Source organism: Prenolepis imparis, unplaced genomic scaffold, assembly GCF_030444845.1.
Source record: "Prenolepis imparis isolate NDT839.2.m4 unplaced genomic scaffold, iyPreImpa1.0 SCAF_40, whole genome shotgun sequence".
NCBI lineage: Eukaryota > Metazoa > Arthropoda > Insecta > Hymenoptera > Formicidae > Prenolepis > Prenolepis imparis.
This window is the reverse complement of record NW_028141198.1, coordinates 32,219-52,609: the sequence shown is the minus strand read 5'-3', so window position 1 is coordinate 52,609 and position 20,391 is coordinate 32,219. Positions and strand designations below refer to the sequence as shown.

The 20,391-nt window shown below is 36.9% G+C and overlaps 2 protein-coding genes across 2 annotated transcripts; one reads left to right on the top strand and one right to left on the bottom strand.

The window, feature by feature from the left end:
* Positions 1–3,807: 3,807 nt before the first annotated feature.
* LOC145947066 (uncharacterized) lies at positions 3,808–5,871 on the bottom strand. Its single transcript, XM_083056840.1, has one exon. The coding sequence runs from the start codon at positions 5,866–5,868 to the stop codon at positions 3,808–3,810; it is 2,061 nt and encodes a 686-aa protein (XP_082912966.1). The 5' UTR covers positions 5,869–5,871.
* Positions 5,872–6,579: 708 nt separating this feature from the next.
* On the top strand, positions 6,580–7,704 carry LOC145947070 (uncharacterized). The gene is made up of 4 exons (XM_083056844.1): positions 6,580–6,911; positions 7,059–7,260; positions 7,356–7,564; positions 7,647–7,704. The coding sequence occupies exons 1-3, from the start codon at positions 6,825–6,827 to the stop codon at positions 7,562–7,564; spliced, it is 498 nt and encodes a 165-aa protein (XP_082912970.1). The 5' UTR covers positions 6,580–6,824; the 3' UTR covers positions 7,647–7,704.
* The last annotated feature ends 12,687 nt before the right edge of the window (positions 7,705–20,391 follow it).

Genomic DNA, 20,391 nt, shown 5'->3' with positions numbered 1-20,391 from the left:
AAATCGGCTTCTAATTAATCAAGATGTCTAAAGAGATAAACGAAAATGCGTGCAACACCAGTGAGCATAATGTAAGTAAATTTTAATTTCAAAGAGAGACAGAGAGAGATAAATAGATAGAGAGAGAGAGAGAGAGAGAGGGAGAGAGAGAGAGAGAGAGAGAGAGAGAGAGAAAGAGAGAAAGAGAGAAAGAGATAATATGGTTAGGTTAGATATATATCTTCTTTCCCTTTAGCCTCCTTCTTCCTCTCTCTCTCTCCCGCCACAAAACATAACAAAAATTTATTTACATAAATAAATAATTATTTATTTATATAAATAAATTATTATTAATATTATTAATATTATTTTTTTATTATTAATTTATTATTAAATAAATATTTTATTGTTATTAATATTATAAATATTATTTATTTATTAGTTTTTTAGTTTTATTATTGTTTGTTATTTTTATTATTTATGATGTTAGTTTATTAATTTTTTTAAATTAAGTTTTGTAAACTATAATTTTTACATATAATATTACTGTTATTGTTACGTATCCCATATTGCAAATAGATGAAAAAATATATGATTGCGTAGGTGGGTGCGTGGGTGGTTGCGTGTGTCACGTCTGGGTGATCTCCCTTCTCTCTCTATGCCTAGGCTAGTGAGAAAACGGGCGCTCTCTATTTTTGTGAGGCAACCTGCTTACACCGGCTATACCTCTGGGACGCCGAGAGCTAGGACCGAAGTTACGGATCTAGGGAATGTTGTAGGTCACAGGAGTGGGGTATTAGTTACTAGTTGGGAGTATCGAATCTATTAGCGATATCTTCGATGTCGTTTAAAATAGTTATGACTTGATTGAAAGTTATTTTACCATTCAAATATTCATAGATCAAATTGAGTATTAATTGGTAAATTGTATTGCAAATTAAGCCTTGAAGTTGTTTATTCATCTGGATAATAATAATTCAGGGGCTAATTAATAAAATGAATTTGATATTTATTTAATCGTCTGTGAATTCGACGCTTATTTGAGCACCAGGGATATGAAGATTATCTAAGCAGACTATGAGTTGATCGATATCAATAGTTCCTTCTAAAACGTCAGTTAGTAGCCCGATGATTATATTTATAATTGAATTTGCATCATCGTTTGTTAATCCTTGGACGTCTAATTCAGTAGATCTGGGTAGCATTTGAATTAATTGGTAGAGGCAATGATGAGAATAATATATTTATAATGAGTTAGATAAGGATTATCGTGAGATAACATGAAGGGGAACTAGAGGGAGTGAGATATCAATATCCGATACGTCTATTCATTTGGGTTTAAATATGAATTCAAAAGGAAGGTCTGGGGGTACGGAGAATGTCTTCGGGCAAGTATGATGAATGCCTCGTCGACGATGGAGATACGCAGGGTGTTGATGGGAGGTTTGTCGTCGGGCAAGTATGATGAATGCCTCGACAACGACGGGAAGTAGGGGAAAAGGCAGAGAGTTGCTTGTGTGCTTACGGTAGAAGTATGCGTTGCAACTATAGGTAAAATGAGGATTGGACCACGTCCAGAGTGAAATTAATTCCGGAATTCTGGTTAAGAATCCTTATGCGATATCTTTCTCCTGTTATCGATTTTTATTAGGTGAGAGAAGGTAATGAGGAGTTGTCTTCGGGCAAGTATGATGAATGCCTCGTCGACGATGGAGATACGCAGGGTGTTGATGGGAGGTTTGTCGTCGGGCAAGTATGATGAATGCCTCGACAACGACGGGAAGTAGGGGAAATGGTAAAGAGTCGTCTGGACCTACGAAAGGTACGTCCAACGGCTAGAGGTAAAATGCGGGTTTGGACGACGTCCGAGTGATACCAGGAGTATTGTTTCTACGTTAATGTTGCTAAATTCTGATATTGATACCTTGAATAATTATGAAAAGGTAGTTGGATTCTGATTTGATAAATACTGATTGACAACGGGAAACTGTTAGCTGCATGCAATGCTTAACAGTGGATTTCGTTTATTTGTTTTAGGAGAAGGTAGTGATTGAAAGAGAATTGTCAGTCTAGAGTAACTTAGAATTAAAATTGGCGTGTTAAATAGTCTGGGTAATTATAAGTACTTACCTTGTGATAGACTGTGAACTTCAGGCAGTGGATCGTAATACGCTCGTTCGCCTTTTTCCCTTCTCTAGGACCTCGGTCGCGGGATGTTTGGCAAAATCAACGTATTCGAGTTTTGAAGCACAAGAGTTCTTTATTTAACTTTTACTTTATAATTCTATGCGCGACTAACAAATTGGGTATGTCGACGCAGTTGACGGCAAACGCGTGACTTTATACAGAGTATCGTAAGGCTACAGAAATGATGTACTGTAGAGCTACGGTGGGATCTCGATAATGAGATGCCGTAGAGTTACGGTGAGACGTTAATGATGGTATGCCGCCATGAAGTTAAGAATTAAGGGTTTATATACCCATCAAATCGAGAAAAATCTGAGTGTCGTGTGCAATTCCCTTTTGGTGGGGATTTCTAAGAAAGACGTTTTCTTGGAATATGTCACAATAAATTGTACTAAGAGGTCACGATACGGTGACCCGCAGGAGCGAACGCTCTAGGTGTCAACTATCAATTTACGAGTTTTAGATAATCTGGACCGGATATCGAAGTTAGGCGGTGAGCTTGAGATGAGGAGCGACGATTCCAAGAAGTGTCTAATTTATTATTCTTTTGTGGTTTGAACTAGCATCCGATAACGCGAGGGAGATAACGGACGGAAGCGGCTTGTCACCTACGATCGGCACTTAATTACTTGCTGATTGTGAGCTGATTTTAGAGGGGTCTGCGCATAGATACATGTTAAAGTTTCTTGTAGTTCGCCAAATATTCATTTGTACGTTTATGGAATCATTTCTTATATAATTTATTTTATGTTATTAATTGGAATTCTTAATGATTGATAATTTATAATAAAACTTGAGTTTAATGCAATAGGGTAAGATTAAGTTATTTCTAAATTATAGAATTATGATTCCATAACGTAATATCGAGACTTTCTTGTTCTCGTTTGACTTAATTCTATAATAAAATATTCTCTTTAATTATATCCACTTGGGCCTTATTTATAAGTCTCTTCATTTAATAATTTACTCAATAAATCTTAATAATCTTGGGTTCGTTATCGAAATCATTTAATGACTGAAATAAGGCTTCGTAAATATAATTGCGGATGAAATCTTAAAATATTAAGTGTTTGAACACTTTTAGTAATTCATCGAATGCTTGTCGCAGGCTTGTCGTTACAATGCATCGCAAGATAAGGATTTATGGAACCTTCCTCATAATAATTCTGTCAGTGATTAAAATACTTCTAAAACTCATTACTATAAGTCTTAAATTGTTAAGTAAAGTTCGACAAGTTATTATGTTTCTGATTCCATAAATAATATTATTATATTGTTTAATTAATATTGAATATTCATATATAAGTGGGTTAGTCATGATTAAAATATATTCTTATTGCTAAGGGTTAGTTTCATTTAATAATAACTGGTTAGTTGAAGTATACGCTCAGGGGTCTCGGATGACGTTTGATTGGTCGGATCGCTAGTTCCTGGTAGCGGCTAGTTAGAACTAGATAACTGGAGACCCTAGATTTGGTATGGTTAGTAATTAATAATATAAATGCTTGATTTTAGTCTAAACAATTATATGTAAAGAGGAAAATCATTAACTATCCTTAAATTTTAAGTATTGGCGCAGGAAAAACAGTAGCGCGCAAAAATATGGTTTTGCGAAAATGACGGGACGTTACACCTCCCCCCTTATTTAAGAACAAATTGCGATGTATTCGAAGGAATTTGTTCGAGATCTTTTAAACGATCTCTTAAATTCTGATATGAATTAATATCAGAAACATTATTAGTAGTTGCTGATTCGATGTTGGATGAGGCATTATCATTTGGTCTTGAAAACCCATTAATGATTACGGTAGGTTCCCTGGAGAGGTCTTCAGGAGCAGAAGGTGACGGTGGTCCCTTGGCTGGTTTTTTATTATCGGTCCTATCGACAGGTCCTCGTGCGAGATGAAGTAGTAGATGAGTGAGAGAGCTCCAAATGGCTCCAGCCAAATGCATGCTCCATCCATAGGCGGAATGTAAGGCATAACCGTGAATAGCTGTATCGACGAAGACTTTTATGATGCGAATAATTATTAGAATGCCAAGGATTCCAGCGGTTGCGGATCCGAATGAAATAAATCCGGTCCATACTCGTGAGGCGGCACTCTCGGCAATTTTATTGAGAGAGGCTTCGTCCAATAAATTATACATGGAGACAGCGTCGGAGTTAATGGAGTATCCCGTAATTCCTCTTGCAATTGTATTTAGAAGAGCGGGTTTCTCTGCGGGGAACATAATGTGATCCCTCAGTTTTTCTATATCTTCTTCGGAGTATATTCCGCTGACAGCGAGGGCTCCTGGCGTCAAATAATCCCAGGTTAATGTCGTCATTGGTTTTAATTGTTGCGGAGGTAACTGTCTGATTTGAGGTTCAGGTGTAAATTGAACCCATGTATCCTCGATACGGTACATAGTTGGTAATTCAAAACTGCATTCCCTTTGATTTCCATATTTAGAAATTATCCGGGATTTCGGGGTGAGAAACAAGGAAGTGTTGCGGGTGGTTACAGGTAATTCCGTGTAACATTCCTTTGTTTTCCTTACTACAACATCTACAGGTATGCATTTGACGATGTGCGTGGTTTCCCCGGTTGTAACTGCCATATAGCCGGGTCCTTTCATAAGGCGATATGCGAATTCATCTGGTTGAAGAGTAGCGAAAGACAGGGCGTTGGTGATTACCTGTCTTTCTAATTCGCATTTTTGTTGCATAACATTATAATATAATGAAGTCATTTGTTGTCGGATGTGTTTTTCCACATACACGAATTTAGAATTCATATATGTGAATATATCCAGGTTGTCCACGGGGATGATACCTCGGCTGGCGAAGGTATCGCCTTGCTTTGTCTCTAGGATAAAGAGCTTAGGGTGCTCTGTGCGAAATAAAGTGTATCCGCACAAGGGTTGTTCTTTTGTCTTCGTAAGTGCGAACGTGACGTCCTGCGTAGTCAGACTATAAATAATTGGAGAAAGAGGGTTAGTTGAATTATCTGTAATTTTAGTTGCTAAACCCTCATAAAGAACGTCATATTGATGGAAATTGCAAGCAGATGTTGGCAAGGATTTCCAATACGAGTATCCGTTTTCGGAATCGATGCAAAATCCTTCGCTCAAGAGACAAATGGTTCCGGATTTTAATATTATTTTTCCGGAGTTTAATTGTACGGGAACGTGCGATGTCCTCAAGGAGATCTTGACGACGGCTTGAACAACGACGTTGTCCCAGGTTCCGTAAGGGTCGGAGTACTGAGTGCCTTTGCAGGTTCCGTCGTTATTAGTGCGTCCGGCTAAGGTGAGACTGTGATAAGTAGTCTGATTAGCTCTTAGTCCGTGAATGATATTGCTATCTCCGAGAGAGAATGTTCCATCTTGGAATGCCCTTCGGCACACTGTATATCCGGTTTCGTGGATATAATCTGCCTTTCCGTTATGGACTATGGAGACATGCGAGTGCATTCCGCAGTGGTAAATTGTCCGTGATATTTCCACCTTGCACTGGATGACTTCTGCATGATTGTAGTCCGAGAGTTGTAAGAGTTGCATGTAGACGTCAGTCGAATTGGGTTTCCGTATATCAAGATTGCATTCTCCAACATCGAGCAACGATACCGAAGTAATATTCAGGTGTTGTCCGCCACAATCGAATCCAATAAGAGCGTGAATCGGATTAACGAGAACGAGAATCGCGAAGTACGACAACATGTCTGTAATAATGCATAGTGAAGTATATATATATAGATATTCTTAATCTAATTGTTCGTGTATGTGATATTGCTTTAAAATTATGGTTATATGTGTATGTTTGTATTCCTATAGCTTTGTAATCAAGTAGGATATATATATATGTGATTATTATTGAATATATATATATTCTTATTCTAATTATACGTAAATATATATATATTGTTTTATTATTATTATTTTTTTTTTTTTGTGTGCTTTTTGGGTTTTTTTTTTTTCTTTATATATATATCTATATATATATATAGTATATGAGGTATCCTTTTGTCACCGAGTAAAGTATGGAATTATAATAGATTATATGCACGTTTTATTCTAAAATTATGAATATGTAAATTATTTTTTTCCTTTTTTTTTTATATATATATGCTATATGTCTTATAACTTTATTTTGCAACTGAGTAAGATATAAGAATTGTACTTGGGTATATATGTACGTTCTATACTTAAGATATATATATTTCATTAAAATTACTTTAATTAGATCAGTTAGAACCAATGCGTAGATGTTAATTATTTAGGGTGAAGCTTATCGTAGCGAGGAATATATACTATATTAACTTACATAGATGCTTAATGATAAAAAAAATTCTCTTCTCTCTTTTTGTTATTATTTTTTTCGAGGACGCTTTCGTATTTTGTTAGTTCTCTGAATCAGGCCGCCAAGCTGCGAGGGTCTGATATTGCATCCATATGTGTAGTTTTTCGCTGGGAAAGGTTGTGTTTTAACGTCTTTGGTAAGTTAGAAAGGGCGTGTCAAGTCGTAAACATATCATAGGTAGAAGTGTATGTGAGTAGAGGGGGAATGGGAGGAAAAAGAAAATGGTTTTCCACGTGCAGGTCAACGAAGAAGAATCGCACAGTCGCACTTTAGTTTTTGCAGTGGTAAGAGTGTTGTGAGAAAAGAAAAATTTATAATGGAAATTGAAGTCCCGTATTCGAAAACGAGGGTGGTGATCAGGCGATTACCGATAATTCTGGTGATGGAGTTTGATAAGGAGAACGTAAGTAGTTATTCATGAATGTGTATGAGTCTGTTTTATTATTAATGCTATTACCTCTGATATTAATGATATTTGATATTTGCTTAATAATTTGGAACGGGGCGATCGAGATAGGGAAATATAATAATTAAGGGTTTTCTTTCTCAGCCCGACGTTATTCTTTCTGTGTATCAATACACGAAGAAGGATCGCGAAGATCGGCGAGTGAGAGCCGAAGAGAGACGGCGCTGGGAGGCTTTCCTGGAGGAGGAAGGGGATGATATTTTCTCCCTGAATAAATTATTTGAGGAATGGAGCGAGGAGGAGAGATTGTTCAGAGAGAGATTTCTGATCACCGATGAGATGCTCAGTAAGTTCTTTTAAAAAAATTTTTTTTTTTTTATGACGCGGTTTGTTAATATATAATTGATAATTCGATGTATGTAACCTTTATTTGTTTGTTAGAGGACGACTGGGATTGTGGACCACCGTGGAGGGTATGCTTGTGGAAGAACGTAGTGAAGATGAGTAGACTACGTGCTGAAAGAAGGGTGCAGAGAATGATCGATTTCGCGGCGCCGGTGAGGAGGTGTGAGGACGCGGGGTACGATGATTTTGAAGACGCGGAGTACCGTGAAGAAGTTTTACGCCAAGCGGGATTCTATAAGAATTAGGTAAGTAAGCTTTCTTTTACTTTGTTTTGCCTTGGGTTTATCTCATTGCTTGACATTACATTATTTTTGTGCATTGTTTCAGAACTGCCTTGATAGCGTCATCGATTCAGGTTATTCTGAAGAGCGCGCGCGCGATTGCAAACGTATATATTTTTAATAGTTCCTTTATAATAATTATTATCGCATGTATTTTACGTAATTATTAAAATTATGCTTATCGAGAAACTGCGTTATTTTATTTCATACTGCCTTCATAAGTACTTTATATACTCGTAAGATTAGAGGAAACACCGTAGAAGCATTTTATTGTTTATGATTAAGATTCATTAATTAAAATATATATATTCTTATGATTTAAATCCATATATATATGATTCGTAATAAGATTGAAAGAAGCTTAAGAATGCACTTTGTTATATTATTATCGTATTAATTATCGTATATATATATTTTATTATTTTTTTTTTTATTATTTTTTTTTATTTATTAAATAGGACGAGCACTTTATTATCTACGATCAAGATTAAATAAATCAGATATTTGTCAGCCATATTTGCTTAAGACTAGTTATTTGTCGTAATGTAATTGTTTCGCCAGAATAATTATAGTAGTAAGATCGAAGGAAGCTATAAAGAGACATTTTATCATTTTATATATATAAGATTAAATAGATAGGACACTTTATCGTATTAGGATTAAATAGATAGGACATTTTAAAGTTACTTAAAGTATAGTATATTTTCCAAAATGTTTTCGTTCAATGTCTTCATTAAGTATTAAAATACTTAGAGTTAAAAGTAGTAATATAGAATGTATATTTTATATAATTTTAACGATATATTATCATTTAATATATATATATGTATTATCTCTATAAATTTGAACACTAATAATGATTAAATGCTGCGTATAATTTTCATATTACGTTTTAGACTGTACGTTTAACGAAATGTAGTATAACTAGTTACTGTATCTCCTAATTTTAGTTAATTACGCGGAATTGCATTTGCCTTGGACTTAAGTATTTATAAGGTTATAATAAAGATATAATTTATTCTACACTTTGTTATAGATTAGTGATTTATTTAGTTAATAAATGTTAAGCTAGAGACCGTTTATAGAATTGTCTTAGTTATGACTAGATAACTCATCAAGGTTATAATATAGGTTACATAGGAGTATGTAAATGTTAGAAAATAGATTTTGTTTTAGTAAATAGATTATTTGGTTATTAGGTTGGGGTTCTCAATTCAATTTCGAAGCCAGTGTCGTTATCGTACACCGAGAGGTAAAGAACATCCAGGGTAGCAGTGTCCAGAACTAGAAGTGCGATTTTGTTAGAATAGTATGTTTTAAAGGCGTTCATGAATTCTATATAAGCGATAAAGCAATCGTTACATTGTAAAACAGAGCGTTTTTCTATGGCTATTTCGCTGCTGCAGATTTGACAGTCGGCAGGGCTCATATCTCCGTCTATAACTCCATGACCAATTATATGTTTATAACCCTTTGGGGTTGTGCGGTTATAGCATTTAATACAAAGTCTATTGCCACTTTCTTCAGCTTGGTAGCCAGATATTCGTAGGCATTTTATTTCATATAGTTCTGGAAAATGCTTTAACAAGGGATGTGGGTTGTATTTAAAATTCTTCCCGATGCACATTTTGCAATTAGTAAGTATAGCGTTAGTATTTATTGTTGTTAAGGTTTTTTTTTTATGCGTATAAAGTAGAAATATTTAGTACGGTTGCTGCATTTAAGCAGAAATTAAGATGGTTTATTAGAAATGGAAAATTTGTTAATTAGTTAATTAATAAAAGATGTCAGGTGATCCGTAAAACAGTGTTGATAAAAAGGAGAACTGTTTCCACCTGAAGTTGATCCGGGGCCTTAGGGGCAGTTCGTAGTCACAGACGATGGAGAGCTGTTAAAGAGGATAACTGCTTTAGGTCCTGGAATAATGTTTCGTTGGCGCTGCCAACATCTGTAAACAAAGATGATACATGTTATTTTATCCTGGTTCAACATGTGCAATTTTTAACTTGTTAACGTGAACAATTTTGGGTTTATTTTTGACTAATAATTTGACGTTGCACTGCGGTAGAACTTCTATAATTTCATGGGGTCCGGTATATTGGTCGGCGAATTTTCCTTTTGCAGGTTCCTTTAGTAAAAATACACGTGATCCTACTTGAAAATTTTGTTCGTTAACTTTTCGATCGTAATAATGTTTACTTCGTTCTTTAGAGTTTATGAGGTTTTTGCGTGCGTCTTCTTGTGTGTCATGTATTCTGTTAAATAAATCAGTCAGATAATCTCGATAGGTAGTCTCTAGATTTCCTTCGACAGGTGGGTGAGCGGAGGGTAATCGGGCTATTCTACCGAAGATTAACTCAAATGGTGGGTATTTAGTTCCTTCATGAACACTAGTGTTATAAGAAAACATTGCCATGTTAATATGACTATCCCAGTCTCTCTCTTTCTGGACCTGAATTTTAAGATATTCTGTCAGTACATGATGTGATCTTTCAAGAGAACCGTTAGATTGAGGATGATAGGCGGTAGTTTTAAAGTGTTGTATATTAAACATTTTAGCTAAATTTCGTATGAGACCAGAGAGAAAATTAGTTCCTTGGTCCGTAAGGATGGCTTTAGGAGCGCCGTATATGCAAATGAAATTTCTGGTGAGCGCAATAGCAATGGATAAAGAATTAGCTTCTCTTAAAGGAACGGCTACAGAATATTTAGTCAATAAATCTTGCATAGTTAATATATATTGATTTCCAGAATTTGTTATAGGGAGAGGACCTACTATATCGAGAGCTACTTTGTCGAATGCGGCCCTAGGTGTATCTGTAATTACCATGGGTTGTCTTGTTTTTACACGTGTTAATTTCTTTAACTGACATTGACGACACCTCTGAATAAGATGCTGTATATCTTTTTTCATAGTGTTCCAATGATAATAAGGTCTTAATCGGTTATAAGTTTTAGTTACTCCTTTATGACCACCGTGAGCGGAGGAATGATTCTCGATAATGAGCGTTTCGCGTTCTTCGGCAGGGGGAATTCGAACTAAGTTTTCGCAGACTGTAATGTGGATGGGTAATTCTCTCAAAAATTCTTGAATTTGACTAATCACGTATCGCCATGGTATATCGTCGAAACGATCGGTTTTACTGATACTAAAGGAGGCTAAACGTAATTCGGTTACGGCATCTAAAAGGGAACGCATACAATTTTTTAACGTTTGTTGTTCTAAGCGCGAACGATTATTTAATCTTATAGGAATGGATATTAATGTTTTTGATTTAACTGTTTGTACATTTACTCTTTCAAACGTGAGGTTCTCATATACAGGTAGTAAATTTGCTTGTTGATATTCTTTAGCGCCGTTATCATAAGGAGTTCCATCCATTTGAATAAAAATTACGTGATCGTCTTTTTGTCTTAATAAACAGTCGCGGCTTTCGGTTACTAGAATTAAATCTGTTTCCCGTGGTTCTGCGAGTTGGAGTACTTCTTCATATATGTGATCTCCTTCGCGTAGGTCAATAACTGTTCTTCGTTTATTGTCGCCGTCTTCGCTGCTGTCGTCGTCACTGGAATATTCTTCTACTATTACGTCAGGTTCCTGAGGATGTGGATTAGGTGGAGGAGTCTTAATAACTTCGCAATAAATATTAGGGTTACTAGAAACAGGTTCGACTAATGATTCATTTGGAGGTTCATCATACTCGTGATTTACGAATAGAGGAATGGCGAGATTAATAAGTGGATTTCTGGATAAAGCATCTGCATTATTATTTAAACTCCCTTTCTTATATTGTATTTCGTATTCGTATTCAGCCAATTTTGTTCTCCATTTCCATAATCTGGAGGAAGGGTCCTTAATAGAATGTAACCATACGAGAGGTTTATGATCAGTAATAATAGTGAATTTCTTTCCGTATAAATAAGGTCGAAAATGATTGACGCAATAAACTATGGCTAAGCATTCTTTTTCGATAGTAGAATAATTTTGTTCGGCGTTATTTAACACGCGGGAGGTATAAGCGATAGGTAAATCTTTTCCGATTTGCCCTTGACTGAGTACTCCTCCGACAGCATATCCGGATGCGTCGGTTGTTAAAATGAAAGGTTGAGTGAAATCGGGATATTGAAGTATAGGTTCAGAGCATAAAGAGCGTTTTAGAATGTCGAAAGCCTCTATTTGCTTTTGTTGCCAATTAAACGTATTATTTTTCTTTAGTAGGTCTGTGAGTGGTTTAGCGACCTTGGAAAATTGAGGGATAAATCGTCTATAGTATCCAGCTAATCCTAGAAATTGTTTTATGTGTTTTTCATTTTTCGGAGGGGGAAATCTAACTATAGATGCTATTTTCTTTGGATCGGGCCTGACTCCGTCATCTCCGATAATATGACCGAGGTACGCTACTTCGTGATGTAGAAATTCGCATTTATCGGGTTGTAATTTTAAATTCGCGTTTCTTAGTCTTTGCATCAATTTATTAAATTTAATTTCATGCTCTTCTAGAGATCTGGCGTAAATAACTATGTCGTCCATATATACGAATAATTCATTACCCTGTAATCCAGAAAGAACGTTATCCATTAATCTTTGAAAAGTCGCTGGAGCATTTTTTAGACCGAAAGGCATTCTTTTAAATTGATAATGACCGTATGGAGTTGAAAATGCGGTTTTAGGGGCATCTTTAGGAGCCATGGGGATTTGATGGAAACCGGAGGCTAGATCGAGAACAGAGAAATATTTAGCGGATCCTAATTGATCTAAAATATCAGTTATATTTGGGAGAGGGTATGCGTCTCCTATGGTTTTTTCATTGAGACCGCGATAGTCGATGACCATTCGCCATCTTTTATTTCCCTGCGAATCTGATTTTTTGGGTACTATCCACACGGGGGAATTATAAGGGGATGTAGAATATTCGATTAAATTATTGGATAATAATTCATTAACTTGTTTATTGATCTCGTCTTTGTGGACAGGAGGAAATCGATATTGTTTCGTATGGATAGGGATCTCATTAGTAGTGGGTATGAAATGCTGAGTGGCGTTAGTAGCTCCGAGATTATCGTCAGGAAGATGAAATCTGTCGGCATGATTATGAATTAATGATTTGACATTATTGAACTCCTCGGAGTTTAAATGTTCTAATCGTAGAAGCTGCATGGTAGCAGATGTGCGATCGCAAGAAGCTTCGTCATTGCGAACTTCTTCGAGATATGAAGGGTTATTAATATATAAAGGAGAAGTCGTTACGAGCCCTCGGGTTGCAACGACTTGGGTAGAATTGTCTTCAAAATCTAATTGATCATTATGAATCACTGGGTGCCCTAAGGTTGCAGTGATATTTTCGTATCTAACCTTTTCATTGCATTCAGAAGAAGGACCATCGGTCGTCTCATTCCCTCGGGTTTTGACGACACCGTCTGGGATCGTGGATCCAGACGTATCCGCAAAGTCAAAATCTTCTAATTCGGCAGAAGGGACCTCTACGTGATAAGCACGGTCAGAGGTATTAATAATGGGTAGGTAAGCTTTACCGTTAATATTAGAGACTATAGCTTCTCCGAGATATACATCTTTGTTATACACGAAGCGAGGTATATATCCGTATGATTTATCTGGGTTAGTGATATTAATGAAAAAGGGCGAGACGGATCGCGGTCCGACGCGGAGAAAACTTGCCTCTGAGAATGGAATTCTAATATCGTCGTAATGTAAGCATCGATTTTTATAATCGATAGTAGCGGCGCGTGTTTTCAAAAAGGTGTTTCCTAAAATTCCATCCTGAGGAAAAGTGACGGTATCAGGAATTATATGAAAACAGGTAGGGAGACCAAGAAAATTTATAACAACGGAGCCTAAAGTCGGCATCACTTCTGAAGATAGTCCCTGAAGAGCTAGGACATCTTCTTCGCGAATTTTTATTTTTCGATCAAGACAGTGTCGTTTTATGAGATTTACTCCAGAGCCTGAATCGACCATGAAGAGGCAGTCTCCCTGAAGATCTGGGGATGAAAGGACAACAGTGGGTAAGCTATGGGGTTTTGCTTTTTCTTCTATTCTTCCAATACTGGTGATAAGGTACGAGTCGGGCTTAGAGGTCGCACTGTAGTAACTGGTGCGCGTTGGAGAAGAGAAGGGCGTCCCGGTTGAGCATCGTTCCGGCGGGCGCCAATTGTTACCGGAACGCTCTGGGCGTTTCCCTGATTATTGTTACTGGTAGAAGGGTGAGGAGGGGAAGAATTATTTCCGAGGGAGCGTCTGTACGCGAGCTTGCGACATTCGTCAATAAGATGTCCGGGGTTTTTACAGTAGCGACAGATTTTCTCGGTAGGGTAATTAGGTCCGGGTTGTCCTGGGATAAGAGGTTGTATAAAGGGGATATTATTTCGTGATGATTTTGATAGAGAGGATTGTTGTGGATCATGAGTTATTGGTTGTTGCAATGGTCCGGATCTATTCGAGAAATCAGCGCGAGGGGGAATGTTAGTTCTATGCATGGAAGTAGCCCGTTTGCGCGCATTTTCTGCTTCTAGAGTTTTTGATAATTTTATAGCGGTCTCGAGGACGTGGTCGAGTGAGAAGGCTCCTTCTAATTTAACTCTAATCAACAAATCAGTAGGGAGACCGTTAACGAAACTAGTACTAACACTACGGTCGATGGTATCTTTGGTGGATTCGTCGATTTCTCCGTAACAGTCGCTTTCTCCGTCGATTATAGCTGCACGTAATTCTTTTACTCTGGCTATATAATCGAAAATATCTTCGTTAGGTTTCATATAGATGTTTGCGAGTTCACCGCGATACTGATCTACAGATTTATTTGGACCGAAAATAGCTTTTAACTGTTTTGTTAATGAAAAAACAGAGTTATATTCTCTTCCTTCTACTGCGGAGTAAGCATGTCCTTGTAATTTATTAATTATAAGTTGCACTAAGTAATGTTCGTGATATTGTGGTATTAATTCGCGGGCACGTTCGCAGATTTTACTAAATTGAAAAACAGACATTTTGTGTCCGTCGTATTTAGGGATAGAATCGACTACGTCTTTAAAACGGATCGGAGAAGGTATGTCGACGGGACTAGTCGCATGAGTGTTTTCTGAAGGGAGGTAATCAAAATGAGCTCTTCTTTGATTGGATGCATCAGAAGTCAGACTATTATTAATACGTTGATTTAAAATCTCTACTTGTCTGGGTAAAGCACTAAGGTGAGAGATTTGCTCAACTAAGGTAGTTAATATTGAGTCATGCTGGTCGTCTGATTTTTTTGTTTCGATTTCTCGTAATAGTGCTTTAAATTCGTCTGTCTTTTCCTGCAGTAATTTGTGTTGTTCTTTGAGTGATTTTTCTTTTTCCGTTAACATTTGACTAAAAATTTCAAGTTCGGATCGTGATACACCTTCCTCAGCCTCGGAGGGAGGATTAGAACTTTGCGATCGTGTAGTCGGCATGGCGCACTTACCTTAGAGAGAAATAAGAGGCTGAAAGAAAATATATTAATAAGATTAGTTACAGTGTTCGGTCACTTAATCGGGACCGAATAGATGTCGAATTTTATAGATTTTGCGACGGGGATCTGTACGTTCAATTGTTTTGTAATCAGGATATTTGCATTCGAATTCTATTGGCGTTGGGTTGTAATCGATACTCTTATTTTCGTTAGATAGTGGTTCGGGGTCGTTTGTATTATTAGTTAAATTGTATAATTTGGTAAATAAAGGAAGGGGATTTTGGAAAGAGGAGATGGTTTCTTTGATCTGGAAATTAATCCTTTTAATTTGAACTCGACGCCCGCCTTTCCCGGGCATGAGGGAAAATAAAATGTATTTGAAATTTTAACTTATTTCTCAACTGTTGCCACACTCTTCGTCAGCGACAGTTGGTGTTGTTGCCACACTTCGTCAGCGACAACTAAGTCAAATCTCAAATCAAGATAATCATTTAGGAAAGGAATTGAATATAATTGAAAATTCAATCGTAATCGTCTGTTGCCACCCTCTTCGTCAGCGACAGCGATAATTGTTGCCACACTTGTCAGCGACAATTTGATCAAATTTCAAGTTACACTCGTTATTCACTTTCGATTTAAATTTTTAGAATTTTAACGCGAAAGAGGATTAATTCCTGAGACCTTTACACAGGAGGATCCTTATCAGTCCTTTAGGCTATCCCACCGCTGCCACCAAAGTTTTTTGGATTGTCACGTCTGGGTGATCTCCCTTCTCTCTCTATGCCTAGGCTAGTGAGAAAACGGGCGCTCTCTATTTTTGTGAGGCAACCTGCTTACACCGGCTATACCTCTGGGACGCCGAGAGCTAGGACCGAAGTTACGGATCTAGGGAATGTTGTAGGTCACAGGAGTGGGGTATTAGTTACTAGTTGGGAGTATCGAATCTATTAGCGATATCTTCGATGTCGTTTAAAATAGTTATGACTTGATTGAAAGTTATTTTACCATTCAAATATTCATAGATCAAATTGAGTATTAATTGGTAAATTGTATTGCAAATTAAGCCTTGAAGTTGTTTATTCATCTGGATAATAATAATTCAGGGGCTAATTAATAAAATGAATTTGATATTTATTTAATCGTCTGTGAATTCGACGCTTATTTGAGCACCAGGGATATGAAGATTATCTAAGCAGACTATGAGTTGATCGATATCAATAGTTCCTTCTAAAACGTCAGTTAGTAGCCCGATGATTATATTTATAATTGAATTTGCATCATCGTTTGTTAATCCTTGGACGTCTAATTCAGTAGATCTGGGTAGCATTTGAATTAATTGGTAGAGGCAATGATGAGAATAATATATTTATAATGAGTTAGATAAGGATTATCGTGAGATAACATGAAGGGGAACTAGAGGGAGTGAGATATCAATATCCGATACGTCTATTCATTTGGGTTTAAATATGAATTCAAAAGGAAGGTCTGGGGGTACGGAGAATGTCTTCGGGCAAGTATGATGAATGCCTCGTCGACGATGGAGATACGCAGGGTGTTGATGGGAGGTTTGTCGTCGGGCAAGTATGATGAATGCCTCGACAACGACGGGAAGTAGGGGAAAAGGCAGAGAGTTGCTTGTGTGCTTACGGTAGAAGTATGCGTTGCAACTATAGGTAAAATGAGGATTGGACCACGTCCAGAGTGAAATTAATTCCGGAATTCTGGTTAAGAATCCTTATGCGATATCTTTCTCCTGTTATCGATTTTTATTAGGTGAGAGAAGGTAATGAGGAGTTGTCTTCGGGCAAGTATGATGAATGCCTCGTCGACGATGGAGATACGCAGGGTGTTGATGGGAGGTTTGTCGTCGGGCAAGTATGATGAATGCCTCGACAACGACGGGAAGTAGGGGAAATGGTAAAGAGTCGTCTGGACCTACGAAAGGTACGTCCAACGGCTAGAGGTAAAATGCGGGTTTGGACGACGTCCGAGTGATACCAGGAGTATTGTTTCTACGTTAATGTTGCTAAATTCTGATATTGATACCTTGAATAATTATGAAAAGGTAGTTGGATTCTGATTTGATAAATACTGATTGACAACGGGAAACTGTTAGCTGCATGCAATGCTTAACAGTGGATTTCGTTTATTTGTTTTAGGAGAAGGTAGTGATTGAAAGAGAATTGTCAGTCTAGAGTAACTTAGAATTAAAATTGGCGTGTTAAATAGTCTGGGTAATTATAAGTACTTACCTTGTGATAGACTGTGAACTTCAGGCAGTGGATCGTAATACGCTCGTTCGCCTTTTTCCCTTCTCTAGGACCTCGGTCGCGGGATGTTTGGCAAAATCAACGTATTCGAGTTTTGAAGCACAAGAGTTCTTTATTTAACTTTTACTTTATAATTCTATGCGCGACTAACAAATTGGGTATGTCGACGCAGTTGACGGCAAACGCGTGACTTTATACAGAGTATCGTAAGGCTACAGAAATGATGTACTGTAGAGCTACGGTGGGATCTCGATAATGAGATGCCGTAGAGTTACGGTGAGACGTTAATGATGGTATGCCGCCATGAAGTTAAGAATTAAGGGTTTATATACCCATCAAATCGAGAAAAATCTGAGTGTCGTGTGCAATTCCCTTTTGGTGGGGATTTCTAAGAAAGACGTTTTCTTGGAATATGTCACAATAAATTGTACTAAGAGGTCACGATACGGTGACCCGCAGGAGCGAACGCTCTAGGTGTCAACTATCAATTTACGAGTTTTAGATAATCTGGACCGGATATCGAAGTTAGGCGGTGAGCTTGAGATGAGGAGCGACGATTCCAAGAAGTGTCTAATTTATTATTCTTTTGTGGTTTGAACTAGCATCCGATAACGCGAGGGAGATAACGGACGGAAGCGGCTTGTCACCTACGATCGGCACTTAATTACTTGCTGATTGTGAGCTGATTTTAGAGGGGTCTGCGCATAGATACATGTTAAAGTTTCTTGTAGTTCGCCAAATATTCATTTGTACGTTTATGGAATCATTTCTTATATAATTTATTTTATGTTATTAATTGGAATTCTTAATGATTGATAATTTATAATAAAACTTGAGTTTAATGCAATAGGGTAAGATTAAGTTATTTCTAAATTATAGAATTATGATTCCATAACGTAATATCGAGACTTTCTTGTTCTCGTTTGACTTAATTCTATAATAAAATATTCTCTTTAATTATATCCACTTGGGCCTTATTTATAAGTCTCTTCATTTAATAATTTACTCAATAAATCTTAATAATCTTGGGTTCGTTATCGAAATCATTTAATGACTGAAATAAGGCTTCGTAAATATAATTGCGGATGAAATCTTAAAATATTAAGTGTTTGAACACTTTTAGTAATTCATCGAATGCTTGTCGCAGGCTTGTCGTTACAATGCATCGCAAGATAAGGATTTATGGAACCTTCCTCATAATAATTCTGTCAGTGATTAAAATACTTCTAAAACTCATTACTATAAGTCTTAAATTGTTAAGTAAAGTTCGACAAGTTATTATGTTTCTGATTCCATAAATAATATTATTATATTGTTTAATTAATATTGAATATTCATATATAAGTGGGTTAGTCATGATTAAAATATATTCTTATTGCTAAGGGTTAGTTTCATTTAATAATAACTGGTTAGTTGAAGTATACGCTCAGGGGTCTCGGATGACGTTTGATTGGTCGGATCGCTAGTTCCTGGTAGCGGCTAGTTAGAACTAGATAACTGGAGACCCTAGATTTGGTATGGTTAGTAATTAATAATATAAATGCTTGATTTTAGTCTAAACAATTATATGTAAAGAGGAAAATCATTAACTATCCTTAAATTTTAAGTATTGGCGCAGGAAAAACAGTAGCGCGCAAAAATATGGTTTTGCGAAAATGACGGGACGTTACACGTGGGTGGGCAAAACTTTAAAATAACCATAATGGTCATCCCTTAAAAATATCGAAAATTTGACTACCAATTTCGAAAACATCGGTTAACAAATATGTGATTGCTTGGGTGGGTGCGTGGGTGAAGGTGTAAAACAAAAAAAATCACATATAGTAGCCATCCCCGAATAATTAGCGAAATTTTGGAACCAATTTATTGAAAATCGGTTAACAAATGTATGAGTGCGTAGGTGGGTGCGTGGGTGGTTGCGAGGGTGGGTTAAAAAAATCACATATATAGTAGCCATCACCGAAAAATTTGCTGAATTTTTTTACGAATTTATTGAAAATCGGTGAACAAATGTATAAGTGCGTTGGTTGGTTATTTGGGTGGTTGCGCGGGTGGGCAAAACCCACGCAACCACCCACATACAATGTTTTGGAACACCCTAAACACATTGGCGTAAATGGCGTAAAAATCTGTGAAAAAATTATTTTCAGGAAAACATACCCTCCTCTATGAGAAAAAAAAATTTTTTTTTTAAATGAAAATAAACCCCACAGCAGCCACCCCCGAAAAATTTGCAACATTTTGGTACCAGTTTCACAAAAATCGGTCCACAAATGTGGAAGGAGTTCGCGTACATACAGACAGACAGACAGACGGACGGCACTTATATATATAGAAAGAAAGAAAATCCTGCGGATTGTGCATCTCGTGGTTTAAGGCCAGATCAATTAATTAAATTTGATCTGTGGTGGAAAGGACCAAATTGGCTTTCTGAGTCTCCATCATCTTGGCCTTCTTTCAAGTGTAAAGAGTTACCGGAAACTGGTTTGGAAGAACGATCCAGACAAGTCATGATTGCTGTCACCCATCAACCTTTATATTGGGAATTGTTGGATAAGTACTCTTCACTCATGAAATTATTACGAATTACTTCTATTTGTCGCAGATTTATTCGTTGTCTCCGTAGAGAATCACAATCATCACTGATTAAACATCCCATAACACCCATGGAAATCGAGAAGAGTCGTAATTTTTGGGTACGAATTGTACAACAAGCATGGTTTTCGAACGAGATTCGTATAATTTCTAATAGAGAGCATTTGCCTAAATCCAACCCTTTGATTCGCCTTACACCTTTTATAGACCATGAAGGATTACTTCGTGTTGGAGGTCGTCTCCATAATGCACAGATAGAGTCTGACACAAAACATCCACTTATTATACCAAGAAGATCTTCGTTAAGTACTTTGATTATTGATGATGCTCACAAAGGACGCTACATGGAGGTACTCAAGTTACTCTCGGTTTTTTACGAAGTTCATATTGGATTATCGGTGGAAGAGCACCTGTACGTTCTTACATCCTAAGATGTGGAAGGTGTGCACGGTATCGCGGAATTCGAGCGAAACAGCTC

Excerpts from the sequence above, each read along its gene's own strand:
- LOC145947066 (XM_083056840.1), bottom strand. The coding sequence starts at position 5,868 with ATGTTGTCGTACTTCGCGATTCTCGTTCTCGTTAATCCGATTCACGCT.
- LOC145947070 (XM_083056844.1), top strand. The coding sequence starts at position 6,825 with ATGGAAATTGAAGTCCCGTATTCGAAAACGAGGGTGGTGATCAGGCGA. Across the intron at positions 6,912-7,058 it reads TGGAGTTTGATAAGGAGAAC|CCCGACGTTATTCTTTCTGT; the intron begins GTAAGTAGTTAT and ends TTTCTTTCTCAG. Across the intron at positions 7,261-7,355 it reads GATCACCGATGAGATGCTCA|AGGACGACTGGGATTGTGGA; the intron begins GTAAGTTCTTTT and ends TTTGTTTGTTAG.